The sequence below is a fragment of the Bactrocera tryoni genome, chromosome 4 (assembly GCF_016617805.1).
Source record: "Bactrocera tryoni isolate S06 chromosome 4, CSIRO_BtryS06_freeze2, whole genome shotgun sequence".
NCBI classification, from domain to species: domain Eukaryota; kingdom Metazoa; phylum Arthropoda; class Insecta; order Diptera; family Tephritidae; genus Bactrocera; species Bactrocera tryoni.
This window is the reverse complement of record NC_052502.1, coordinates 37,390,432-37,418,406: the sequence shown is the minus strand read 5'-3', so window position 1 is coordinate 37,418,406 and position 27,975 is coordinate 37,390,432. Positions and strand designations below refer to the sequence as shown.

The following is a 27,975-nucleotide window of genomic DNA, read 5'->3' as shown; positions in this document are numbered from 1 at the left end:
TAAACGGATGAGTGATGAGCGTAGAATGCAGGATGTTCGATTGGGAGGTAATTAAAATATTTCACTCCTTTTGTTTTGTGTACATGTGCTGTATTCTTATTGTAACCTCCTGCCCACCCGTCTCTTCTACAAATCGTGCGCCGTTCAGGTTCGGTCAACAACGTGCGGACACAGCCCCAACATAATCATTTGCCATTGGGCGAAAAGATGCCTACAGCAAAGATGCCCTCACTTATTGTTTCACATATGTACGGGGAAGACATGAAAATATCGAAAATATTGCGGCGTCTGCAATCAGAAAACAATGCGACAGCTGCATTGGAACTTTGCAACAAGTTGGAAATAGGTGTGCGGGCGCAACCAAATGCGACATACATATGCCGTAGCTTCGATTTACTAATGGAAAATATGATTACCGTGCTGAAACAATGTCCGGAAGAGTGTTTAGAAAAAGCAAGCACAATAATGGGACTGATGGGCTATATTAATCGCAATGATTTCCCAGTCTACAAAAATTATGTGATTAAAGCGTACCAATCGTGTAAATCGATACGAAAATATGTGATGCTTGCGTTGAAAACCACATTCAGGTAAATTTCTTTGAAATATTCTATTACTTTAGTTGTGATGCATTATTTTGTGCCACAGTTGCGATGCAGTTAATTTGGATTTAAGTGTGTACAGCGAACGCTTTTTGGCAGTACTAAAAGACTACTTGGAAAATGCTGAAATAGCCGAAATCTTTATAGCCGTCAGTGAGACGATTACAGAGTTTTCAAAGCATTACAAGCGTGCTTTCGAAGTACATTTCATGGATATTGTCGACATTATTGTCGGTTGGCATTTAGAGGTCGAACAGCCGGCTAACCTTAAATTACACTGTTCCGTTGCATTGCAACAATTTGCGCCATACTTTCTGAAAGAATTGGATTTCACATTTCGGCTATTGGGACAATTTTTAGAGGATATCGTGGCATTGGGTGATGAAATTTCGCATGCCCCATCACCAACAGACTCGCTAAGTGGCGAGGTAGACGCAAAAAATCAACAAAACAAAGTAGAACTGCGTATCGGTTGCTTTATTGGTGCATTCAACTCAATTTTGAAAACCTTAGCGAATCGCGTCGAATTTGTTGGCATGATTGTGGGACATAGTATTGTGAATGAAGCGGCAATGACAATATCCAAAACAGCTGAACAAACTCTAACAATGACATTAGCAAGTGAAGATACCATAATGAATATTAATGACTTTTTCTGTCTACTCTACACGAACAGTTACGATATTATTAATATGGTGAATATAGAAGAGTTAATAGCGCTACAAATGAAACAACTGAATTTATTTAGTGATGCACCTAAGCAAAGCTTACTTTACCTGATACTTTGCGTGTTTCGGCAGCTGCGCACACAACTGCCACTATCCACCGTCACTTTGGTGTTTGAAACCACACACAATCCGCTGGCCACTATCAAATTCACCAATAACGACAAGCTGCGTCGCCTCTTTCTGAAGGTGTACCACGAAATTTTAATGATAAAAAATGTGCCATTACTGCAGGAGACCTATCGCCATGTGACCGCCGACATGTATAACGCAATAGCGACGCTGGAAGCATTTGACGACGATACCGCTACTGGTCAAATCAGTAAGGTGTTGCGCGCTGAGGCAACACTTAATTTTTATCTGACCGCTTTGTCGGCCTTGGCCACACAAACATCGTCCATCATCAGCATGTACGCGCTATATCCTTCGATTTTGGAACTATTAATTACGAACTGCAAGGCGGGTGCGACGCACTTGTGGCTACGCCATCCAACATTGCATAACGCGTTGCTCAGTGTGCTTGTCGTGCACTGCCAGAAGAATCACAATTTTCGGCCGACATCGCGTTTGCTTCGGGAACCACTTTTTGCGCCGAAACACGCGTTGGACGAAAACAACTCGCCCACTTCGGAGAATTTCAGTTTGATTTTACAATTTCTCGCTGGCATTTTGAGCGCTGCGAATGATTTAAACGTGACTAATCTGAATTTGTTGCTCGACTGGGTGAGCTGCATACTCACCGAGTGCCGTGAAAATGCCGCTGTGCTGCAACAACACGCCAACTTCATCACCATTTGCAAGGCCATAAGTCAAGCCGTGTTCGCGTCCTCAATCAAATGCGCCAAATGCATGGAAATCGTGCTCGACTATGCGACAGTCAATGCCGAAGTATTGGCATATTTCCGCCAAGCGGCAGTAATTATGCTGGACGCGAACGATACCTGCGTACGTAGCGCGTTTACCAGCATACTTGGAAAGTTGCCGCTCACCATCTGTCTAACGTCTGATGTTATAAGCAGTGACATTGGCGTGCGCAAATCGGAACTCAACGACCTAATGCAGTGGTATCGCTCCACCGCATACAATGCGCCGTTGCGCAACAAGTACTTCAAACCGTTTCTGGAGCGCCTCGAAAGCGACACCACCTGCGGTGAATACGAACCGCTCTGTCAATACGCCGCTGAGGTTTTTGCCAAGTGTTGGGTGGCGCGTTCACGTGAGAACTGCGCGTCCTACGAGTCGGCAGCCCGACGTAGTTGTAGCGCTCTAGCGCTTTGGTTAGAGTACGAAGCGGCGCGCCAGTGTGTACGCAATAAGTTACGCACTACGATTGGTAAACCGCAGGAGACTTTCCTCGCCATAGAGGCCGTCATCTCAAAGTATGCACGTATATTGTCTACAAAGAGTGGTTTGGCAAATGTTTGCACGGCGCGCAAAGTGACGCTGCCGCATTTGATGTCACTACAACGTAATACACGCCTACTGCTCGGCTTTATCGATAGTTTGGAAAAGCATATCTATAATGCGGCTGAAGGTACCGCTTTCGCCATACCGGCGCTTGAGAAGCCCGTCAAAACATTCTTCCGCATCAACGCGCACACTTGCAATGAGTGGCTGAATCGCATACGACCGAGCGTCAATCTGATTGCCATGCACAGCATGATGCCCGAACTGGTCATACGCAATGCGGAGGTAAGTGGAATGCTGAAACTTTTACAATGTTTTTTCTGACAGGAGATTTTTTCTTGTAGGTCATACTGCGCATGGATAAACTGAGCGACGTGCAGTTGGATCATACTGTAGTCATGCTAGTGTGGGCATTACTCTGCGCCGACGAGTCTTGCACGCTGCAAGGTCTCTACATATGGCTGAAAACGAAGCATTCAAAAGCCGCTAAGCGCTGCGTCTGGATTTTGTATGCTGCCGAGCAAGCTGCCGGTCATAAAGAACAAGCCGCCGATAGCTATGAAGCGTTTCTCGCCGAACACGAGTCGACTTTGGATGCGCGCAGCAAAGAATTTGTTGTTGACCAGCTGATTTACTGCTTGTACTACACCAGTCAGTGGGCGCGTTGTCGTCGCGTACATGCGCGTTATAAAAACGGCGAAAAGCCAGACGACTTACACTACGAATTAGCCGAGGCGCTCGTGGATGATTATGAGAGTGAGGCCAGTCGTAGTGTCGCGCTGCAGAACGCTATCATGGATTTGACCAGTTGGTCGCCAAACACCAGTGCGGACAGTGAAACAACCGCGCCGGCGCCCGAAACATTTTCCTACTACCACATTACGCAGCAACTACAAGACGCTTGCGTGGCGCATGCATTTAAATGGGATGCCATGTCGACGCCGCCGCTTAGCGAAGACGTGCAGACGTGTATACGCAGCGGTGTGCAAGAGTTGCCCTATCACATTCGCATGCGCGTGGGTGAGCATCGCAACGCGCTCACCGATATGCTCATACTCAATCATGTGGCGCAAAAGTTAGCCTGTGCGCAGAGCATGTATGCCGAACGCATGCATGATATGCGCAATACGAACGATACAGAGAAATCAACATTTCTACTGAAATCCTTAATGTGGACGCTCTTGTTCGAGCAGCGCTTGGGCGCGTCGGCTGATGCTGCGCGTCATTATGCGCTGTACTTGGACGTATCGAATAGCGCGCGTCGCGAAGGCAACGGCACCTTTTGTCGCGCTATGTTGCAGCGCTTTTTCCGTCTGAAAGGCTTTGATGAATCGCTCTCGGAGGTGGCGCGCATGTTGCGTGAGAATGAGTACACCGTGAGCGTACATGATGCGGATTTGGTGCGCGGTTTTAGCGAGTTAGCGAAATGTTCCTACGTCAATTCGGCGAATCAAATGAATGCCATCAGCCTGGGCGCTGCCTACTGTACACAAATAATACAGCAAGTGCAAGAACAGCCGCATGCCACATATCCACCGAGCAGCGCCGACATGCTACTCACATTAGCCGATTGGTTGTCGCCGCGCGTCACGGGCGCTACAACTGGTCACAACGCGAGCGGCCCACCGGTGCCCAATAACAATGTGAACGCCGCCTTGGCTTTGACGGAAATGCAAGAGTTGCTGCAACATCTGCCCGATGTGACGGTGCATTTGGTGAAAGAGAGCGCCGACGACGCGGTTAGTACGCTCATACCGCCGGCGGAGAAAGCCATCGGCAAGCTCATCAACGCCAGCATCTGTCAGTCGAGCAATTCGAGTGATGCCTGGTTCGCCTACGGCAATTGGTGCTATCGCTGGGGCAAACGTCTGATGGAAGCTAAGAATACGACGGAAATGAAAAGCGGTCTGCCGCAACGCGATATGCAAGCGATACGCGAATTGCTGGGCGGCAGCGTCAGCGATGAGGCCATCAACCAGGTGGTGAGCGTGCTGAATGGTCAGCAGTTGAGCAATATCGATGCAGAGGAAGATATCGAAAAAAGTGAACTCAGTTCCAGCGAACTGATCGAGCAGGCGTTGCGACGCGTCGACATCTTAGCCGATAGGCCGTCGGAGCAAATAGCGAGCATCATAAAGATATGGCGGCAGGCACATCGTAGCGTCTATGTGTACTATGAAATGGCAACGAAAGCTTATTTCAATTATCTATCCATCGGCGCGTCGCAATTAGAGGCGAAGAACACGCTGAGCGATTGTACGCCCGTCACCGTTACGTTGCGCTTGCTGCGCTTGATTGTCAAATATGCCGCGGGCCTGCAGGATGTGCTGGAGGAGGGTTTGCGCACCACACCACTGCGTCCCTGGAAGGTCATCATACCGCAGCTCTTCAGTCGACTCAATCATCATGAGCCATATGTGCGTAAGAGCGTCGCGGATCTACTCTGCCGTTTGGCGGAGGATCGTCCGCATTTGATTATATTCCCTGCCGTGGTGGGCGCGCATCAGGAATCGAAAGAGTCTACGCCACCGTTCCTTGGCACTACGCTAAAGGACGCCAACGCCAGCAACAACAAAGAGCAAAAGTCTAGCACGCAGCTGTCGAATTGTTTCCGTTCGTTGCTGCAAACGCTGTCACAGCAAGCGCCAGACACTGTTGCGCATGTGCAGCTGCTGGTGAAGGAATTGAAGCGCGTCACACTATTATGGGAGGAATACTGGGTGCACTCGCTCTCACAATTGTACAGTGAATATGCGGCACTGTTCAATGCGCTGGAAGCGGAATTGAAGAAGGCCGGCGGTACAGCGTCAGAGAAAATAATCGCAAAGTACGCGACTTTGATGAATCACGTGGTCTTTGATATGCAGCGCATTTCCGCGGTTACCTCAAAATCAGCTGACACCAATTACGAACGTAACTTCCAAGAGCGCTACAGCGCGCTCATCGCCAGCACGATAAATGAGCTGAATCAGCCCTTCAATCCGGCCAAACCGTTCGACGGCTGGATGCGCATTAAGCAGTTGTATGGTGTTTTCCAGCAGCGCTCGCTGCGCGGCTACGCGTCCACACTTAAAATCGCCGATCTCAGTCCGGTGTTGGAGAATATGCGCAATACGGCCATATCCATGCCGGGCGTCGACACCTACGCCAAGGAACCGGTCTACATAAAGTCGGTGGACAGCGCGGTTCATATTTTGCCAACCAAAACGAAACCGAAAAAGTTGGCATTTTACGGCAGCGACGGACGCAAGTACACCTATCTTTTTAAGGGCTTGGAAGATCTGCATTTGGACGAGCGTATAATGCAATTCCTTTCGATCTCAAATTCTATGATGGCGCGCGCCAATATGGGCGTGGACTCGTTGCAGCGCGCACGCGCCTTCAAAGCACACCACTACTCCGTCATACCGCTGGGCTCACAATCCGGTCTGATCAGTTGGGTTGACGGTGTGACGCCGCTCTTTGCCATCTATAAGAAGTGGCAACAGCGTGATGCTGCCTTAAAACAACAACAAAAGGAACGTCAAAATACACAGCAAACTGGCGTGCAATCAGCAGAAGTCCCACCAGCTGCCACGCGTCCATCAGAGCTGTTCTACAGCAAATTGACACCGTTGTTGGCGGAGCAAGGCATGAAAATCACCGATCTACGTAAACAGTGGCCACTTGCCACATTGCGGCGCGTGCTGGAGGAATTAATCAAGGAGACGCCGCGTGATTTGCTCGCCAAAGAGTTGTGGTGCTTCGCGAATACGGCGGCCGATTGGCGCGCCTCGGTGCGCAATTACTCGCTCTCCATGTCGGTAATGTCCGTTATCGGCTATGTGATCGGGCTGGGCGATCGCCACTTGGACAATGTACTGATCAATTTGACTTCGGGCGAAATCGTGCATATCGATTATAATGTGTGCTTCGAGAAGGGTAAAACACTGCGTGTGCCCGAGAAGGTGCCCTTCCGCATGACACCCAATTTGGAGGAAGCCTTGGGTATAACCGGTATTGAGGTGAGTCTAAAATATTGATTGCATATACTATATTTTTGAAAGATTTTTTTTTTATATATATAAAATATTATAATTCTTAACTGATTCATGAGGATTTTGCTATGATTTAGTCGACAAATTGAAATCAAACGTTTTCTCAAAACCAAAGTTTTTGAAACGTAAATCTAGTCAGCATCTCCCGTTTAGCGGCAGTATGATATATAGATAAAAATATTTACATAGCAGCTTATTTGTCTGAAACTCAGTCACTCTTAGTACTTTTCTTGAAAAAGTCCTTAAATTACTGCTATTTACACTGAGGACCTTCAACTCTTTGTTAGTATAATACAACTTAATCGGAACGATTTATTACAATTTTCGGAGAGCTTATTTTTATTTAGAAACCGTTGACGATAATTGAGGAAATACTCCGAATATTGTTAACAGAAAGTGTTCGTTCACCCAGGGTCCCCTATTGCTTCTACTGTCATTTAGAAGTTCAAAGATAATACTTAAAACAGCCTAAAGTGATCGTGAAGCGCAATTTCAATAGAAGAAAATACCTGATAGCGGCAGGTATTCTCGAGAACATGTTTCTACAAATTTTAAGAAGATATCTCACAGACTGACCAATATATTGGGTTGTCGGAAAAGTCTTTTCGTATTTCTAATCAAACTTTAACTTATATTTTTATATTTGTACTAATAAATGTGATTGGTAGCACTGCACATATACAACTGTAATGACAAAATTCGTTTTTTTAATTCAACATATTAATTCCCTGATACACTGATTTTTATACTCTCGCAACAAAGTTGCTAAGGAGAGTATTATAGTTTTGTTCACATAACGGTTGTTTGTAAGTCCTAAAACTAAAAGAGTCAGATATAGGGTTATATATACCAAAGTGATCAGGGTGACGAGTAGAATTGAAATCCGGATGTCTGTCTGTCCGTCCGTCCGTCTGTCTGTGCAAGCTGTAACTTGAGTAAAAATTGAGATATGACGAAACGTGGTACACGTATTTCTTGGCTCCATAAGAAGGTTAAGTTCGAAGATGGGCAAAATCGGCCCTCTGCCACGCCCACAAAATGGCGGAAACCGAAAACCTATAAAGTGTCATAACTAAGCCATAAATAAAGATATTAAAGTGAAATTTGGCACAAAGGATCGTATTAGGGAGGGGCATATTTGGACGTAGTTTTTTTCGGAAAAATGGGCGTGGCCCCGCCCCCTACTAAGTTTTTTTGTACAAATCTCGGAAACTACTATAGCATTTCCATATACAGTTCATAACCACGCCCACCTCCCATACAAAGGTTATGTTGAAAATCACTAAAAGTGCGTTAACCGACTATCAAAAAACGTCAGAAACACTAAATTTTACGGAAGAAATGGCAGAAAAAAGCTGCACCCAGACTTTTTTTAAAAAGTGAAAATGGGCGTGGCGTCGCCCACTTACGGACCAAAAACCATATCTCAGGAACTACTACACCGATTTCAATGAAATTTGGTATATAATATTTTCTTAACACCCTGATGACGTGTACGTATGTATAATCGGTTCACAACCACGCCTTCTTCCAATATAACGCTATTTTGAATTCCATCTGATGCCTTCTCTGTATAATATATATGTACATTAGGAACCAATGATGATAGCGGAATAAAACTTTACACAAATACGGTATTTGAAAAATATGTAAATGACGTATTATGAAATCTCGATTATCACTTTATCATGCGAGAGTATAAAATGTTCGGTGACACCCGAACTTAGCCCTTCCTTACTTGTTGTAATGCGGTTTGTCCTTTGCTACAAAATATGTCTCAATTTCGAGGACCACCTCTTCATTCGACGAAAATTTCTTCCCAGCGGTCTTTCTTTGGAGATCCGAGGACAAGAAGTAGTCGCTGGGGTCTAGATTTGAAGAATACGGTGGATGTGGAAGCAATTCGAAAACCAATCCATGGATTTCAGCGCCATCGTCTTTTAAACGGCCCAATAACTCTATGTAATAAGTAGTTGCTGTTGGTGGTTCTTCTTTTTTCAAGGTAGTCAATAAAATTTATTCGATGGACATCCCAAAATACAGACACCATAACCTTGCTAGCCGATTGTCAGATATCCATGCGAAAACTCCGGTTTATTACATTTCAATATCTCCAAACATTGCTCCGAATCATCAACCCGCAGCACCCACTTTGCACAGAGTTTTCTCATACCCAAATATTCGTGAATGATATTATGTAACGTTCAGTTGACAACTTTAGAGTGCCTCGAGCGCCTAAATTAGTATTAAAAATTGTGGATATGTGAAGAAAATTAAATTAGGTTACGTTTAAGTAAAGAGGTCGATCCTAACAGAGATCTCACTTGAACAGCTGAACGTCTGCCCGTTGTGGTAGATAAAGCTTCTATAGAACAGATTATAAGACCATTTAAAATCGACAAAGCGCTTTGAGCCGTTCAAATCAAATTTGTTGAAGCGGCCAATTTCAGTTTTGCCTCAGTCTCCTGGTTCGTCAAAGATATCAGATTTTATTCACAGTCTTGCAGAAGCTGAATAGTGGAGGTGAAAAAACCTCACTTTCCTCCATACAACTTTGCCAAATTGCGTCCGACTGAATTTTTAGTCTTACAGCATGAATGCCTATTAGACAATGTCCAGTAAGAACCCCTACGATTGCGGCAAGATTAACATTTCTAATGGCAAGTAGTTCAGTAGCCAATAGAAATCCAACTCGTTCCAATTCCGATGTGAGCGGCGCATGGGTGATCCGTCTGGCCGATGAGCTGGCTTTACAATTGGCAGGGATTTCGCTTTGATCAAGCGTCAAAACGACTTTGATAAGGAAGTAGCTTGATGCTATTTCTAGTGTATGCTCACTTCTTTTGCACTTCGTAGCAGTACGTCAACCGCCATCTTAATAGCAGCCATTTTTGCCTGAAAAGCACTACAGTGGTTCTGTAACCAAAAGCTAAGCTTGAGAGAGAGCTCCTTACAGAGGAGTCTCCTTCAAACCTTCCCTTCTAGCTTCGATTCATCCATGAAAATACTTTTTGTATCTATACCAATAATTTTACGGACTTTTCCAACGATTCAGCATGATTGCCAGCTTCTGGACGATCTGGGCCTCCCCTGCAAATCCCGTATAAGCTTGAGTTCGGCTCATACAATCACTTTTTAAGGTTTAGGAATTTTGAAAATTCTCTGCGGGACTTTCTGAAATCAGTTGTTTGCTTTTCTTTATACCCTGAGATGGTATATTAAGTTTGCCACGAAGTTTGTAATATCCAGAAATGCACAGCAATCTGTAGAAAAGGGCTTAAGGCCCTAGATTCCATCTATATCAGCAGGGATCACATTACCTCAGTAGCGCCCGGCAAACTCCTAGAGCTATTCAGGCTGCTGGCACTCTGGGAAGACATGTGATATCGTAGAGGGCACAATAGACCCTAGGTCGCGGTGCATTACCTCATAACATTTATCTATCTTTATCTATCCAGAAAAAATCTTCTGAACGATCAAATTCATGAAGTCTTTATATAGAAAACTTTTGTACTTGACAAGATATCTTATAGCATAGATTAATATCCGAAGCACCGGTACGATTTCCGAAGAAATCGTTCAGATCGGACCACTATAGCATAAAGATGCCATGCAAACTGACCGATCAAAATCAAGTTTTTGTATGAAGTCTTTTATGTTTGTGACGGTTATTATGGCTTCGGTAAAACCGAAATTAAATCTTTTCTTGATTTTTGATATATTTAATAAACTCCGGAGTGTTGTGTGTTTTTTTTTTTAATTTATTTATTATAAAGATTTTTGCTTTAATACAATTGGTTTTTCACAATACCTTAGTTCTGAAGATAAGTAGAATATAATTTTGCTTCACTTCACTTGTTTATCAGATAGTTCTATTAGTTATTTTTATAGTTGTTGGTAATTTTTCCATTTTACAGTTTTTTTTTTGTTTTTATTAAACGTAACTACTACCCTATATTGGCGCTTCGCCTCAGTCAAATCTGCACTCCTTCACTTTCACTCTTCCTTCCTCCACTGCTTCATTGTTTAGCCCACTAAATCCAATTGCGTCGTTATGTTTGACTGGCTCACCCACGGGTATTGGTATAACGGATATAGTTAGTGTACTATGCCGACGCGGAGAGCTGTGTACTGAGTCCGCGCTACACACGATCAAATCCATACTATTCGGTTTGCTGCGATTCGGATTTTTACAACGCAACAAACGCCAATAGGCGCGTCGAAACGTTGTATTCTTCCAGCAATAGATCACCGGATTCAGTGCTGAATTGAACATGGCCAAGGAGAAGGCTATCTTGTAGAGCATCAGGGATATATTGTAGGTACTGAATAGCTCCATGCAAACGACAATGAAATAGGTGAGCCAGCAAATGGAGAAGCAGCCCATAATGAAAATCACAACCTGTGAATGAATAGTGAATATAACTTGATGTTAATATATGTGACCTGGTCTACGAAAAGGGGGCTAACGTGCGAAAACTAGTTTTCTGGGAAAAGCTGTTAAAAATAATCGTCAGTTTCTCGTTATCTCATTAATTGTTCTCCTTTTTTTTTGACACCTAAGCCCCCTTTTTGTAGACCAGGTCACATATGTATAGCATAATAATACACTGTGGGCAAAAAATTGTAAGACTTTTAATTTAAATTTCTCGTGAAAACCCAATCGTCAAAATATTTTTTTTTCGACATACAATTTTGAAAATTATGAACAAAGTCTTACTATTTTTTGCCCATAACTATATGAAGAAGGCAAAGGCAAAGGGGTGAGGCGTACGACAACCGCTTAATACTTGTCTAAATAGCTGCTTGTACATTGTCATTATAATGATGTTTTGTGTGTGGCGTTACTTTTTATGACAGCTTGATGTTTATGTATATATTTATTGGACAGCGATTTGTTTTATGCTGCATAATGTTGTTGACATCGTCGACCGAAGTATTTTTACGAGTATTTATAGAGGCCATTGATAAAAAAGCGCCATTTCAGCTTGTTTTATGAGTGCGATAAGCGCATGTTGCCTATTTACAGGCGCACAAGCAATGTTAATGCAATGTTGTACGCCTATTGACACTGAAATAAGTTCACTCTTACATCTGCATGACAATCAGTGATTTTTTTAATATAATTTACACGCATTATTTTGTTTGTTTTGATATTAATTTCGTAAACAATGTTGAAAGTGAGGATATATTTAGCTATTCATGCGCTATAGCAGTGCACAATTTTCATGTGGTTTTCTAAATATCAGAATTTAGTCGAAAAACACTTCATTTTTTTAACTTCAAATAGACGGTGTTGTTTTTAGTAGCGTTTTTGAATAGATTATATGTCTCCAAAGTCATGTTTCTTTATGATGGGTCCAAAAAAGTAGTCCTTTGTATTAGATTAGCTAGTTTCAAGGCGTGTAATATCATATTCTGACCGACCTGTATTTTATTATGCTTACCCTTCTTCAAAGTTCAGTCTCAGTATGCTAAAAACATCGAAGCTTATGCTTACCGCAAAAGAGGCCATGTGCTTTCTACTCGGATTTCTTGATTTGTGTATTTTAACCCTTCTACCGAGCGCCATGGAGTTATGCCTTGGTACTTATACTAGACTTGACAAAAGCTATGGATCTCTTTCAGATTGACAAAGTAGTTTAAACATGGAAAATATTCCATTTCTTTTCCAATAGATGGCTTTTGTAATCTGTATTTTTCGTTTTAAAAGTGCAATTGCGTTACGCTTTATGACATTGCAAATATAGGTTTTTGTCCTGAAAAAAGTTTTAGTTTGTTTTGTGATTGCTTGGCTCAGTAATGTCTGAGCGCGCTTCAAAGATGAACGCTAGCCAAGAGAAACTCAAAAAAAACCTAATGGATCGAAGTTCAATCTGCGAACCACTGCTGAATGGCAACAACATCGATCCGTTTTTGCTGCGGTTAAAGCTGCTGATGAAAAGTGAGTTACTTACGACGACGTCCAAAGAAAACTAACCGGTTGGTGAGATTAGCAGGGATGACACGAGCAATCTCTTTGCATGCCCTGCTAACCCTACTCCTCTGACGCCCTTCTCCTCTGACACCCTTCTCCCACGGGCCCGACCCCGTCGAAACAGCACGTTTCCTGGCCCTACCGCTGGCTGATATCGCCGACAACTTATCTAATCCTAACCATCCTAACGGGATTTGGTACCCGTTACAACAACAACAACATTGGCAGGAAATCAATTGTTATGAGCTTGCTCCCATACCTACAAACTTTTAATTCGAACACGTACTGTCAACAGATGCGCCGTCTGAAGGAAGCAATCGCCCAGCGGCCAATAGAAGAGGTATAGTGTTTCATCAGGACAACTCCAGGCCACATACATCGATAGTGTCTCAGCAGAAGCTTTAGGAGCTTGTTCTTTAACTTTGGCTTAAGCGGCTATTCTGCATATTAGTCCCGACTTGGCACCAAGTGATTACTACCTGTTCTCTCAATAGTGAATGGTTTTATTAGTAAAACTTCGTCTTAAAAGAAGCTTGTGAAATCGAATGCTTCAGTTTTTTTTTGCCAATAGGGACGAGGATTTCCGTTCGAGTGACATTATGAAATTACCTTTAAGGTTGTAACAAGTTATCGCACAAATGGTGCCTGTTTGATCAATCTATCTAGACTTATTAAAACCTTCAATATGATCAAATAATGGTGTTCTTTTTACTATACCGTATATTTCTTAAAACCAAATGCTAAATGAGGTTACAGGCTTCTAGAACATAATACAAGTAGAGGTTATGGTTAGGCATCTGGAGTCTCCACGGTATGATGCACTAGAGGAGGTATCGATAGTGAGGCCGCAGAGTCTACCAAGCGCTGGCATCCTAAATGATGACTACTTCTCTTGGACCTAGAAACTGGCTCCAATGGACGCCAAGTGCTAGTTCTACAAGATTTTGTCAAGGTGAATACAGCAGTAGCTGAAAAAAACTGCTGATTTTTTTTGCCCTTCAATGGCGGAACATCTAGTTAGTCTAGTTAGTAGGAAGTGGAAAGTTCTTAAAGACCACACCATATTAAATATTAAGGTTTTTGGACAATCTACAGGCGGTGCTGATAGGAATATTGTTCTTTAGCTTTGGCTTAAGCATAAAGGTCCAAAGAGTTTTTGAAGAATTGAAAATAGTTTGGGAAATATTTGTTTTTCCAAGTAGCTCAAGTTTTGGACATTGGAAACGCATAAATCCGGGTCGTTTTGGGCTATAAACCGAATGTGCTTGTCTTATGTCTTGTTGTCTTTCTTAGTACTGTGACCATTTTTGGTACGATACATACACCTGCTTGTCTTAGGAGTGGTACATCCTCTTCGTATACTGAATATCATTTTTTAAGCACGTGTACCTATTTCACTGTCTATAGGTGTGCATACGCAAACATGATTATATCGTGTACCTTATGCCACACTTTGGTTTGCTTATCGCCGAAAACAATTCTAATGACAATATGCGCTCAACAATTTCTACATACTATACGCTCACCTGCATCGATTTCCAATCTGGCATACGCCGCGACTGCTTTTTGCTGCCCCAACTCTGCACTTCACGCTTGCAACGCGACTGTTCACACTGCTTGGCGGCCTCACGCATTATACGCCAATAAATCAAGAGCATCAGCGACCAAATGATGACAAAGGCGGGCGTTATGATGCCCGCCATATACCAAGTGGGCAGAACCTGATTGAATTCGCATTCGGTCGCTGTTTTAAATCGGTTGCAAAATATCGGCACAGTGGCCACCGTGGCGCCAACGGTCCAATTCAAGCCGATTATGAGTAATGAGACGCGACGCGTCATAAAACTGTGAAAAATTTTGTGTGAAAAAGTCGTGTCAGGTTTTGTGCAAACTATATATAAACGGCTCTCGTCGGAATCTCATCGTAAACTTACCGCCGATAGTGCAACGCATACACGATTGCTATATACCGATCCACAGCGATCGTGATCAAAGTCAAGATCGAAACGCAACAGGAGAAAATGAGGAGAAAAAATCGCAGCCGACAGAGATTTTCCGATTGGCCGAAATTAAGGCCGATGTAGAAGGCGATGTGGAAGGGCAGCGCCACGCCGACAGTAAAATCCGATACCGCTAGCGATAGAATGAACATATTGGAGATTAGGCGGCGCAAGCGGCGACAGGTGGTTATGGCCAGTATGGTGAGCGCGTTGCCAGCTAGTATGCCCACCATTATCAGTACATTGCAGGTGACCCAGAATTTGGTCGAGGCTGCGATGCTGTCGATGATGATGTGGCCAGGCGTTACAGAAGACAGTGTTGCTGCTGTGGAGCTCACTGTTTCTGCAGTTGTTGTTACTGCTAACGCCGTGCTTGTTGTTGTTGTGGTATCTAACAATGTTAACGGTATATTTGCACTTATTTGCAATTCCATTTCGCTGTTTGCCATTGTCGTGTTTGCTTGCTGTTGTTGTTGTAAATAAGTTAATTCGCGCACATCACATTTTTGCTGATCAACCGTTTCAAGCATGTGATAATATTTGAATAGCGTTAGAAATGTTGTCGCTGACATTCACAAATGCGTTTTTTTTTTCACAAAAACAAAACCACAAAAAACAGAAATGGTATGAGAGACCCTACAATAGTCTGCCGCACCTCTAAAAAATTTTCCGTGTTAACTGCTCGGCAACTGTTAGAAGACTGCGCTCTGTGTTGGTTGCGAAATCCCTAATCGCATTGCTGATTTTCCCACGCCGCTAATATTCCGGTCTATCTCACCTCTTTCACAAACAACCACTCCATCATACTCGCGATTACGTACCCCGCTCAGTCGGTGATAAATGAATTTCGGTATATTCGATGAAAGTGAAAGTGTTGTTTTTCTACATTAAATAATTGTTAAAGCCTTTTCCACGATTTAATTACAGAAAGGAAGTGGAGAATCTTTACATATAAAGCGCGGAATACTCTTTCCAGAACTTCAACTAAGTAAAATTTCGATACTTTCAAGCATATGTATAAATAATATAAGGGTGATCCATTTCGAGGCTCTCTACTTTTTTAAAGAAAAAACACAGATATTTCAAATCAAATGGATAATGTTTATTATCATTTGAAGAACATTCTTTGGCATTTATTTTTTAAAGATTATTTCTTTCGAATGTTTGTCTCAGATGGTCCATCCGTTGAGTCCAATATTCGATGACTCGTTTGAGCATTTCGACTGGTAACTGGCGAATGACATGTGTGATGTTTTGCTTCAAGTCCTGAATCGAAGCAGAATTATCCGCATAGACCTTAGACTTTAGAGGTCTTCACAGGAAAAGGTCTAACGGTGTGATATCACACGATCTTGGTGGCCAATCGACCGACCCAAAACGTGTAATTATCAGCTTACCGAAGTGTAATCTCAAATCCATTGATTGATGCGATGTGTGGGAAATGGTGCTGTCTTGTTGAAACCAAATGTTGCCGAGATCACGAGCTTCAAATTCATGCATCGGTTATCATGGCGCGAAGACGGACGCCATTAACGGTTATGTTATCATTGGCATAATTTTTGAAGACCGATGATTCCACCAGGCCACAAACCACACCTTTAGGTTGCTCTTTGTTCCAAATGCGACATTTTTGCTTGCTTACACATCCATTGAGCCAGAAATAGTCCTCATCGCTGAAGAAAAATGTTGACTCTAAAACGTCGGGTCTTCTTGGCGCTTCTCAAGAGCCCGGCCGGAACGAAGTGATGTCGCTTGGGAACTGTATTTTGTACGCTTTCAATTTGAGATATCGACGTAAAATGTGCCCAGTCGTTCCATATGTCAGTTTGACTTGCTGTGAACGGCGCCGAATCGACTCTCCGCGGTATTCGTGTACACTCTCCACTACGTGCTGTTCGACGGTGCGGACCATACGGGGAGGGGTGACTCTCGGTGCAATTCGAGCTCTTTGTCAGCAATGGTTTGACTTCATATACATCATTTGCTCAGAGGAAGAAGGTGAAGGTGTTGATGATTCCACAGTGAATGGTGGACATTGCGTGTCTAAAGTTTGTCGCGTCCGAAGTTACGTACAGTTTGGTGTCCTCGACGTAATTGAGAAGAGACTTCTTGATATTCCTAAGAATCTCTGCTTCAAGCAGACGACTGCAGGGCTGGTGCCTCGCTGTTTAAATATTCAACAGGAGACATCAACATTCGACCTGTAATCATTCAGAGTGCATTATTTTGACACGTCTAAAGTTTCTTCGACTGTGTTTCTTTACTTTGGCGATATTTGTGGTCTTATGAGTAGTGAAGGAGCACAGGTTGTCGAATATTATATCTAAAATCTTTTGCCTGAGGCCGAAAGAAATTTTCTGCTGCATTACCCTATTTGTAATACGATATGTCATTTGCGTCAAAATAGGCCGCAGTTTCGGCGATCACCTCTTCATTCGACGAAAACTGCTTCCCAGCGAGCGTTCTTTTGAGATCTGATAATAGGAAATAGTCGCTCGGGTCTACATCTTAAGAATACTGTGGATGCGGATGCAAAGCAAAAGTAATGGACTTTTGCCATCGTTTAAACTGACTTGTGACGCGGTGCATTGTCTTGGTGAAACAGCACTTTTTTCTTCGGATGCGGCCATTTTTCAACGATTTCGTCTTTCAATTGTCCAATAACGCTATGTAAGACACTGTTTATGGCCCTATCTTTTTCAAAGTAGTCGAAATAAATTAGTCCATGCAAAATCCAAAAATACAGATGTCATAATCCTGCCAGCCGACTGTTGCATGTCCACGCTTTGGAGCGAGTTCATAGTGTGCAGTGTCACATATCGACCCTAAAAAAAAATATTACGCTCAGGTTGATTACAGTTGGTTTTCGGTCAAAAATGTGCTTAGAGTGAACCTTTTTGATGTTTAATCCGAACCGTAGTAATGTGCATTAGTGGTTTAAGCGATTCCAAGAATGTCGTGAGGACCTCTGTGACGATCAGAAGTCGGTTGTCTTCAGAAGTCAAAAATAAAGACAATGCTGATTTGTTTTTAAGATTCCGAGGGTGTTGTACACCGAGAGTTCGTCCCACCTGGCCAAACGATTAATACTGTGCTTTACCTTGGTGTTATGAAATAAAAAGTATGATCTCTTGTTGACATTTCCTAAAAAATTTAAGACAATTGGATAACTACAATCGATGTTATCGATCAAAAAGTGACAGCAGCTTTAAGTTATCGGTCGTAAAATGCAAAGAGCAAATATTAAATTTTGTTTTGTCGTGCCGTGCGGCAGGGTCCGGGCGCCTGTTGCACGATAATGCGTCATCGGTCGACACTTGTCACTGATTTTTTGACAAAAAACTCCATATTAACCATTAATCACTCACCCTACTCACCTGATCTGGCACCCTGTGATTTTTACCTATTTGGAAAACTTCATTTGCCCATGAAAGGACACTGGTTTCAGGACATTTCAGCTATCCAAAAGGCGACGACCGATATTCTCAAGAGCATTCCGAAAAATGACCTTAAACACTCATTTGAAATGCTAATTGACCGGGCTAAAGGCTGCACTACTACTTTCAATAAAAAAATATAACTTTTGAAAAATATTAATTTTTTGTTGTTTTTTTTTTAACAGTCCTGTTTCTTTTGCGACAGACCTTGTATATATATATTCGTTAATTAAAACTCCAAACAAAGATTTCTTAGCAAAAAGTAAAAGTTTTAGTTAGATATCTCAATCTTTGCTCTGGCCAACTGAGGGAAAGGGAACTCTCCTGTATCTTATCTTATTGCCAAAACAATAATAACAAGTGCTAATAAAACACGTATCATAATATAGCAATTTGGAGAGATTAGTTGTTGTAATGAATGATTTGCATTATTCAATTTATTTTTATCTGATGCTTAATCAATCATCGCAGGGGGTTAGCCCAAGAGGTACGTGTGCCTATCATATGATAAAAAACATGCTTCCAAGTATTCTGAACTATAAATGACAACAATACCGTATATTTTGTTGTTACATTACAAACGCGCTATTAATTACCTTATTTCCCTAAAATAATAATTAAATAAATCAATAATAATTTTCTATTTGCATACATTTTTCTAGGGCACATATCGCCTGGGCTGTGAACATGTGTTGAAGATATTGCGTAAAGAGCGTGAAACATTACTCACACTGCTGGAGGCATTCGTTTATGATCCCCTAGTTGATTGGACGGTAAGTGACGATGGCACCACGACTGTAGCACGCGCTACCTCAGCGCACGCAGCCGCTTTGAGTCTGAATGCATTGGACGCGGTGGCGGCCGGCGTACAAAAGGAGGGCAACACGAAACCCAATGGACCCACAGACGAAGCAACACAGCGCAAACCGACTTGGGAATACACACGGCAGTCGCTCGAAGTGCGGCTGCACGAACTCAAACCATTTTGGACACAATACAGGTGAGTGGAAGACAATCTGAAAGATAATTTCTGAAACTTCATTTTATTTAACACGCTCTCCCCTTCTACAGAGACGATCTGCAGACGCGTTTGTCAGAGATCGAGGGTGCGCTCGATCACTTAATCGAACTGCAAGCCGAGATACGTCGGGAAGAGCAAGAACGCGATCGCATTACCAAACAATCGGCAATGATACGCGAATTGCAAGCACTCGGCACAGCGATGGGCAGTCACGCGCTAAACACGATCACCGATCGTTACAACAGCTGTAAGCGTGACGAAAGTGCGCTCAATGTGATGAAGGAGAATGTGCAAAAATATCAGACGGACACCCATGCTATACTGACTATATATTTCGAACAATTGCTACCCACCTCTGCCACACGCGAATTGTCAACACTGCAATTGCAACTGTGCGATCTGCAACAAAATGTAGCAACAAATGAATTCGAACTGCTGCACACCCTGCTCGAACAGAGCGGCCAGGAGCAACTGTATGCACAGTGTGATTTCACACGCAAGGAAATGGATAATACACTCTATCAGCAGTGCCGTTGCGCACTGGAATGCATTGATCTGTTGCAACAATATATTGGCGTGATGCAATTTTATCCACGCTCACGTCTGCTGGAAAACCATTTGCTCAAATACGAGAAAGCCTACCGTGAGTTGATGAGCGGAGAGCTGAGCGTAAGCGAGTTGCAGCAGCAAACTGAGCAGTGGCAAGAGAGCGAGCCGGTCGAAATGGATGGCGCGAAGTCCGAGGCCGTGCAGTATGCAGCTGGTTTGGAGAAAGTGTGGATTGAAGCGAATATGGAATTGGCTACCGCCATTAGTGATTTGAATGACCAGTCAAATCAAGTGGTGAGTGTTGAGTATATGAAATTGTTATTATTAAGAGTTTTGCTTACATCCCTGAGTTATTTATATATTGCGTAAGCGTACTTTAAGTCTTACATAGCGCGAATTTTGTCTTTGTTCGACATTTAGTCAAGGGTTTTTGCGAAACATATTCGCGAGGGACTACCTCAGTTTTTGACGATCATCTCGTTATGGTTATTTTCCAACCTGGTGGATTTTGAGTTCCAAACTCAACTTTCTAAACTTTTTTAAACATTGAAACCTGTTACTTGTGGGTTTTTGAGGCCGCTGATTACGAATCTCAGCTTAAATTTTGAAAATTAAAAAAGGCGAACGAAAAATTAAAAGTTGAACGGTTTTCATGACTTACTCCGGGGTTGTTGTTGTTGTAATGGTTATCTACTCCCCGTTAGGGTGGTACGGTTGAAATCAGTTGTCATTGAAGCTATCCAAAGGAAGGATCAGGAAACGTGCTGTTTCGGACCATAAGGAGAGGGGTGTTAGATGTGTAGGGTTATTTGGTCATGCAAAGAGGTGGTTAGAGTTATGCGGAGACTGAATGCATGCTGGTCATATGTTTGATATGTAGGGGTCGATTCTGTATAAGAAGGAGTCTAACCTGACACATTATTCAGAACGAAGCTGCGCAAGGGTCACTCTCGATTCTCGCGGCAACTAGAGCTATTCGTCTTCAATGGGTGGATGGACTCCGAGTACGCCATTCACTGAGAGGGAGTCGGTGAAGGTGTTTATGGTTCCAATGGTGAATAGCAGTCGGTGCATATCTAAAATTAATTGCGTCCGAAGTCTGGTCGGCGTATTATCTTATGTCGTCGACGTAGTTGAGGAAGGATCTCTTGATGCTACTAGGAGGCGGTTCCGCTTCAAGCAGATGACATCAGGGACCTCAGCAGAAACTGCTTGGAGAGGAGTTCATTATGCTCCTTAACTCTGTGCATGCGGACCTCACTATGCAGATGTTCGATAGGAGACATCAAGAGGCATCCCGTTATAATCCGGAGTTGGGTCGGTATGTGTTAAGGGGGGGTACGGTTTGTTTCGTCGAAAAAATACCTCTTTTCGTGAATTTTTTTAGAAAAAATTATTGCTGTAGGTTTATTTTACTTATTATTATATGAAAGTACAACATTTGAAGGATACTTAAAAAAAGTTTTATCGAAAAATAGCGAGGAATAACGGATTTATCGTCGATCTCTGCAGGCACTTCGAAAAAAAGTTGTTGTGCGTGACCAGCCTACAGCATCACTGGATCATCTGAAACCAAAAAGTTAAAATGCTTTCTTTAGTTTAGTAGTCTATCTTTCAATTGACGTCGAGTTTTTTTTTTAATTTTTCAATTTTTGGTACCATTTTTAAGCCAAAATGACGATTTTGGACGAAAAAATCGTCCTATTTGTTATTGTAACTTCGTTAGTTTTTCTCCGAATGACCTAAAACTTTAACACAATATTCTTGAGATGTTGATGGTTCAGAAAAAAAAAAAAAAATAAAAAAAATAAGAAAATGGAAAAAAAAGTTGTCAAACCTTTCAATGTAAATCAATTAAATCAGATATATGTTCTGTCAGAAGCTGTTAACTCAATAATATTAAATCGAATTATTTGAGACATTTCGTTCACAACAACAAAAAATACATACTTTCAGTGGCTTTCAGCTTTATTATCATGAGCCTTTTTTTCTTCTTCAATTAATTAATTTTTATTTTTTCAAATATATTTGCAGTCGATTTTGTTTGATGGCGCTGTGGCCACAATACACACTTTCATCGCCTTAGATCCAGACACACACACACAAGCGCTGCAATCCTGCATGCTTGAAACGCTGTCGAAAGCCACCGACTCGTTTCTGATCTTCGAAGAGTGTGCTTTGGATACACAAGATTACTATCTGCTCAATCAGCAGTTGAATTTCCTGGAAATGCTGCAACAATTGTGCCAAGTAGCCTTCCCAGATGCCGATCAACATTATTACGATAATTTACTCACACTCGCCGAAACGCTGCAATCGTTGCATAATTTGAAAACAGCTTTTGAACAAACGTTGCCCGAACGTATCGTGCGCTTATACATGCAGGACAACGACGATGAAGCGCAAGCAGCTTTGGCAGAAATTTGTACACATGCGCCGAACCCTGCCGATTCACCGCAACGCATGCATAACGGCAGCGCCGAGGTGACGCTGCTTTTCAATGAGATTTACGCGCTCTTCGATGATTTCGAAACACGCGTTAAGCTATTGAGACCCACTGTGGAAATCATTTTGGAGCGAATGGGCGAATCCAATTTCAAGCAATTTGTGGTAATGCCAATTTTCGAATAATTTGTTGTTGTAATATTTATAATGTATTTACATTTCTTATATACACAGGAGTCGCGCTTATTTACCAACGCCACAGCAACGATCGATAGCACCTTGAAATATGAAGTAATCGCCAATATTTTCCGTTCGGCACGCGATAATGTCAAAGCATTGCTGCACAACAACACACAACAAATATACGATGTGCGTCGCTTTGCAGCATCCATTAACGAGTACATGAACACTATGCAGCACACAATACTCGCCGGCCTGCCATCGCTTTTCGCGCACATGCTACACGGCCGATTGACCACGCTCGCCGCTCAATACCCGAATTTGCGTTGCTTGGAGGCTGCTACACTGTTGAATGCCGAGGGTTTATGCCAGAATCTGTTGCATGCCTTACAGCAAGGTTTCAGCGGCAAGAACTATCAAATGCAAGTGCTCCTGCATACCAAATGGGCCGAACATTGCGCGCTCGTTGGCAGCGCACACTTTTGGTTGAATGAAGCGGCGCTGCAGCAGTCAGATACACAGTTGATGTATGGTTTTCCGAAGGAAAAACTGCTGAAATCAGTGCAAGCTTGCAGTCAGTCATTGAGCGCTTGGAAGCACACAATGATTAAGATACACGAAGATGTGGATAAGTATACGGCTGCCGTGACGCAGCAGCTGAACTGGGCATTGCAATCGAATGGCAGTTTGCTGTCAGTGCAAGCCGACTTTATGGAATGTGTAAAGGCACAGCTGCTGCGCTACAACAGCTTGTTGCAATCGGCTACACAGATATACGATTATGCCAATGCTTTGTTGCAATTCGAATTGCTGCAGAGCAAGGATAATCGCATACAGGCTGATAATGCTTTTATCGCTGTGCTGCAACAGTGGCAGGACGCTGTGGCCTCAGTGCAGCAGAGTAACGCAAGTATTACGCCGATTGAGCAATCGATTGTGCAGCTCTTGGATCCGGAGGGTAAAGTGGATCAGTGTTGGATAGAGAATATTGCCGGTTTGCTGGATGAAATGACGTTCGCTTCACAGCGCAAACTGGCCACATTGGAGCATGAGCAAGATGCTCTGAAAGAGGGACTTTTCGAGCAGGGACAACAGATGCTGGTGAGTAGCTTGACTTATTTTAAGTATCGCTGTTACGGCTGAGGCGAAAATTGATTAAGTATCCACATTAGGAAAACGTTATTATTTGATACAAAGTTATTAAGCCGTTCCTAGTCTCCAACATTCACTCACCATTTGGCAAACGGTTGAGTTGTCCAATGAGATCCACTTTTTATACCTTGCACAGCGTATATTAAGTTTGCCACGAAGTTTGTAACACCCAGAAGAAAAGGAAAGAGTTCCTCTGTTTTTGAGATATGGATCTGAAATTTTGTACATGTCCTTTTTTCTCCCAAGAAGCTACTCATTTGCCGGAAACGCCGATATCGGACCGGTATAGAATATCACTGACGGATCAAAATCACCGTCCCCGTCGGGTCTAAGAAACCTGAATGGACCCGGATTTTTATCCGACCAAGGACTGTTAATTCGGCACAATTTTTCTAAATTTCATCATTTTTGTGGGAAATCGTTTTTCCTTGAGCCGAATTTCTCACGAAGTTTATCACAGATTATTGTCAAATGCAGAGCTACTGCCTCCGAACATAATGATCAGATCGGACAACGAAAGCAAAGAGGTGCTAGACGAACAGACTGATCGAAATCAAGTTCCTTGTATGAAAACCGTTTTTACTTCTGTAGGGCATTATGGCCACAGTGCAGCCAAAGTTAATGTTTTATCTTGTTTCTTGAAGAACTCGGCCTTGCACACTGTCATTGCTTCGTCAAATTGATATATTCTTGTTGAAACGGTTAATTTCTTGGACCTTCCTAGGCAGGGCATAGTAGAACGTTAGAAAAAATCAATGACAACATTTTCAAAACATTTGAAGAATGGCCGACTGATATTGGTAATTATCAATAAAAATAACAGGCAGCCTTCCATATAACGGTACTATTTAAAAGTTAGGTAATTTACCAGAAATTTTTCAGACGAGAGCAGACATCCTTCCATAAAAAGGTAATATTTATAAGTTAGGTAATTTAGCAGAAATTTTTTTTATTGAGGTTATGTGAGTCACAACCGTGGTTATCACAAATATAACCAGTTTATTGAGTCGCCGCTCCTTTTAGACCCTTTTATATAACCTATACCTACCTGAACTGAATGGATATTCCTCAGTCATACAAGTTTTTCACAACGTACAACGTGAGACCCGAATACCTCCGTACATATTTAACATGAATTTCTTCAATACAGCCCTTGATCGACCCACAAATACGCAGCGAAATGCGTCACATCTTTAAAGCGATCACTAAGAATGATCGGAATGCACGCGCCACATCAGCTGTTGATCGAATTGGCTCTGTTGCGCATGCGCGAGATCTACAACACGCGCTACGCTTATTCCACAATAAATTATCGGAGCTGCAGATGCAATTAATTGCGCGTAACACCACCGACACCACGCCCACGGACTTGAAGACCAAAGTACAGGAGTTGCTTGCGAGCCACGAGCAAAACTACACTGGATTACTGGAGTTGGCGCAACGTTTCAGCAGCGAAGAAAGGGAAGGTGCGTCGTCGAGTTGTAGGATCTCGGATTCGCCTTTGCGCAACAAAGGCAGCTATGCGGCGGCTTTGGAGGGTTCACAAAAATCCACGGGAAACAAAGACGAAGCCACAGCCACGTCAGCGGTGGATGACGGTGCTGCTGATAAGAAAGGTAGGTGCTGTTTATAGACTTAAGTTGAATACTTTAATATTTTATGGCTGTACTTTCAGCTGGCACTGCCAACAATCCGGGCGAGCAGAAACGCAACGCTTACGCCGTGTCCGTTTGGAAGCGTGTACGCATGAAGCTGGAAGGTCGCGATCCAGACTCAAATCGACGCTGTACCATTGCCGAGCAAGTTGACTACATCTTACGCGAGGCAATGAATCCCGATAATCTAGCTGTGCTCTACGAAGGCTGGACTCCTTGGGTTTAAATGCTTAACGAAACGGCTTCGTATATGGGGAAGCCTTAACTTAACTCAATTCAGCAGTAGCAGCAGCAGCAGCAACAGCAACAGCAACGGCAACAGTCAATGCAGTGGACAGGAACAGTTAGCGGAGTATAGAGAAGCAGTGGAAAGATGGAGCGCGGCAGGACGACCAAGACGACTAGGTGGAAGATACAGCATTATGATCAACCGTTACATACCAACCTACGATACTTAATATATATAAGCATATATATTTATACAACAATCATCATTAATATCAGCGAGCAACGTCTAAGGGGTAACCTGCGTGAGCAGCTATTAGCTGGAAAATTTGTCCATATAAGGAAGTAGGAAGCATGGGCGCCAACAACGCTATAGCTGCACCTAGTCTCCTGTATTATAACAACAACAACAAGAAAATACGATCAAAACATTTTCGGTATAGCTGGCTTAGACGTTGGACGGATTGTTTGTTGGGATGCTGGAGGGGGTTGTTTTGAAAATTAGAATTCAGTCGCTGTTTTGAGCGTGCGTGCGCTCAATAAATAACCGTTTCACCTTGCTGCCATGCGCCACTTTCCAGCTGCGTTTATGGCGTGCGGGGCTTTTGTGTGTGTGCATGTGTACGTGAAGGGAGTAGTTGGCCGACATACATATGTATATGGCGGGGGTGGTGTGCGGGTGTTTCGTGGAAAGGTGTACGGTATATATTTTTTGTGTGCGCACGTTATCTTTGCGGGCTGAATTTTTATTTCTAGATTACATAAATATAAAATTTTAATATATAAACATATATTTTTTTCGTTTTCAATTATAATTTCACTATAAATTTCTAATTTAATTTGTCAGTATGCCTGTAGCATGTAGTCTCTATGGTCAGAGACTTACAACAACATCTATAGAAAACTATTTGGTGACCTAATATTAAGTTGGCCGTGAAATATTAAAAATAAAAAAGCTATACAATACATGTAACTGCTTCGTCGATATAGAACTTGATCTACAATTACAACAAAAACATGTTTGTTTTATTACTCAGTGTTGGAATAGGAAACCAGAAATAGTTCCTTTTGTTTCCTATCTACATTTACTTCACGAATACAAAAGTATTTCGAAATTTGTGTGAGGTAGTGTAGTTTTTGCGAGGGTCCTAGAAGGACAGAAATTAGGGTCTCCTCTATAACATTGTAACCTTCTAAGCTGTCTGCTAGCTATGACATTTATACATATGTAGGTATTTTTTTTTTTTATAAATTTCGGAAAGTACCGTTAAATGGAAGGTATGCTTTACAAAATTGTCTGAAAAAATAGGCCTTATGAGAGTGAAACTTTAATAGATTCCTTTTGTTTTGGGTTTTTTGTTTTCAAGAATTCTTAGATTGTCAATGACTAGTTCCACAGAATCGGCCCGAGACAATTTATTGCCTTAAACATTTGCCAAACTATCCGCCTTTTCTAAGCCTATTTTGCCTTACTAACAAAATATATATATTTTTGAAAATTATTAAGGCAATTTTCTCAAAAAACACTCGTATGCCAAAGGTTTAACATAATTAATTAAAAAATGCAGTGCAAACTCTATTAAAAGGTCCCTTAATTAAGGTGACAACTCCATTAACCGTGCACATTGTCCTAAAATTGTATGATGTTTATTAAGCGGACAGAACGACTGGTTCTGCCAGTGTCAGCTTATGACAGATTCCTTTTTATTCTTCGTTACTGGCTTAGACACCGCTTACGCGGTTATAGCCGAGTTTACAACAGCGCGCCAGTCGTTCTACCCTTTTGTTGTTTGGCGCCAATTCAAGATTCCATGCGAAGCCAGGTCCTTCTCTACCTGTTCCTTCCAACGAAGTGGAGGTCTTCCTCTTCCTTTGATTCCCCCGGCGGGTACTAAACCGAAAACCTACAAAGCTGGAGTATTCTTTTCCATCCAGACAACACGACCTAGTCAGCACAGCAGTTGTCCCTTGATTCGCTGAACTATGTCAATGTCGCCGTATATCTCGTACAGCTAATGTACCAAAAAAATATTTAAATTCCCTTGATCCCTAGTCGGTGTTCAAAAAAATGTATATGCGGGGGGTGAAAAGTTTTCTGGGCATGGAAATGTATTTGATCGTTCAGTTTGTAAGGTAGCTATATGCTATAATCGTCTGATAACGGCGTTGCTGACAAATGAACAACTTCTTGGCGAGAAAGGGAAGCGTGAAAAATTTCAGATCGATATCTCATCAACTGATCAGTTATATATATGTATATGTATATGTTTTATAGGCTCATCGGCGCTTCCTTAGGGATTTACAAACTTCCTGTCAAACTTATAATACCCTGATCAGGATATAAATGTTATTAGTACAGAAGTACGCCAAAAACGACGCCATATTTTTCCGCTTTTTAGAACCAACAACGAGTCGAAATTATTAGAATTTACTACCGAATCAATTGAGCGTCTAGTGGAAAAATTTGTATCCACAGTACAAAATGTTCCCGTGCCAGTGGGACAAAGAAGTGATCGTAGCGTCGAGAATACTACTGCCGCTAGCGCATCAATTGAGGAAGACC

At 42.5% G+C, this 27,975-nt stretch overlaps 2 protein-coding genes across 2 annotated transcripts; one reads left to right on the top strand and one right to left on the bottom strand.

Moving 5' to 3' along the window:
• The first annotated feature begins 7 nt into the window (after window positions 1-7).
• LOC120776205 (serine/threonine-protein kinase Smg1) lies at window positions 8-26,416 on the top strand. The gene is made up of 10 exons (XM_040106840.1): window positions 8-47; window positions 149-590; window positions 649-3,019; window positions 3,079-6,738; window positions 18,848-19,185; window positions 19,257-20,049; window positions 21,790-22,365; window positions 22,435-23,481; window positions 24,683-25,148; window positions 25,208-26,416. The coding sequence occupies exons 1-10, from the start codon at window positions 8-10 to the stop codon at window positions 25,411-25,413; spliced, it is 9,939 nt and encodes a 3,312-aa protein (XP_039962774.1). The 3' UTR covers window positions 25,414-26,416.
• LOC120776206 (octopamine receptor beta-3R) lies at window positions 10,623-15,380 on the bottom strand. Its single transcript, XM_040106841.1, has 3 exons — window positions 14,683-15,380; window positions 14,275-14,593; window positions 10,623-11,173 (listed from the first exon to the last, which is right to left on the bottom strand). Exons 1-3 carry the CDS (start codon window positions 15,318-15,320, stop codon window positions 10,742-10,744), a joined length of 1,389 nt encoding a protein of 462 aa, XP_039962775.1. The 5' UTR covers window positions 15,321-15,380; the 3' UTR covers window positions 10,623-10,741.
• Window positions 26,417-27,975: the final 1,559 nt, after the last annotated feature.

Bases quoted from the DNA above. Each gene is read 5' to 3' on its own strand.
- LOC120776206 (XM_040106841.1), bottom strand. From the start codon at position 15,320: ATGTCAGCGACAACATTTCTAACGCTATTCAAATATTATCACATGCTT. The intron at 14,594-14,682 runs GTAAGTTTACGA...AATTTTTCACAG, and splicing joins TATGCGTTGCACTATCGGCG to TTTTATGACGCGTCGCGTCT. The intron at 11,174-14,274 runs GTGAGCGTATAG...ATTCATTCACAG, and splicing joins CAGATTGGAAATCGATGCAG to GTTGTGATTTTCATTATGGG.
- LOC120776205 (XM_040106840.1), top strand. From the start codon at position 8: ATGAGTGATGAGCGTAGAATGCAGGATGTTCGATTGGGAG. The intron at 20,050-21,789 runs GTGAGTGTTGAG...ATATATTTGCAG, and splicing joins ATGACCAGTCAAATCAAGTG to TCGATTTTGTTTGATGGCGC. The intron at 25,149-25,207 runs GTAGGTGCTGTT...CTGTACTTTCAG, and splicing joins CGGTGCTGCTGATAAGAAAG to CTGGCACTGCCAACAATCCG.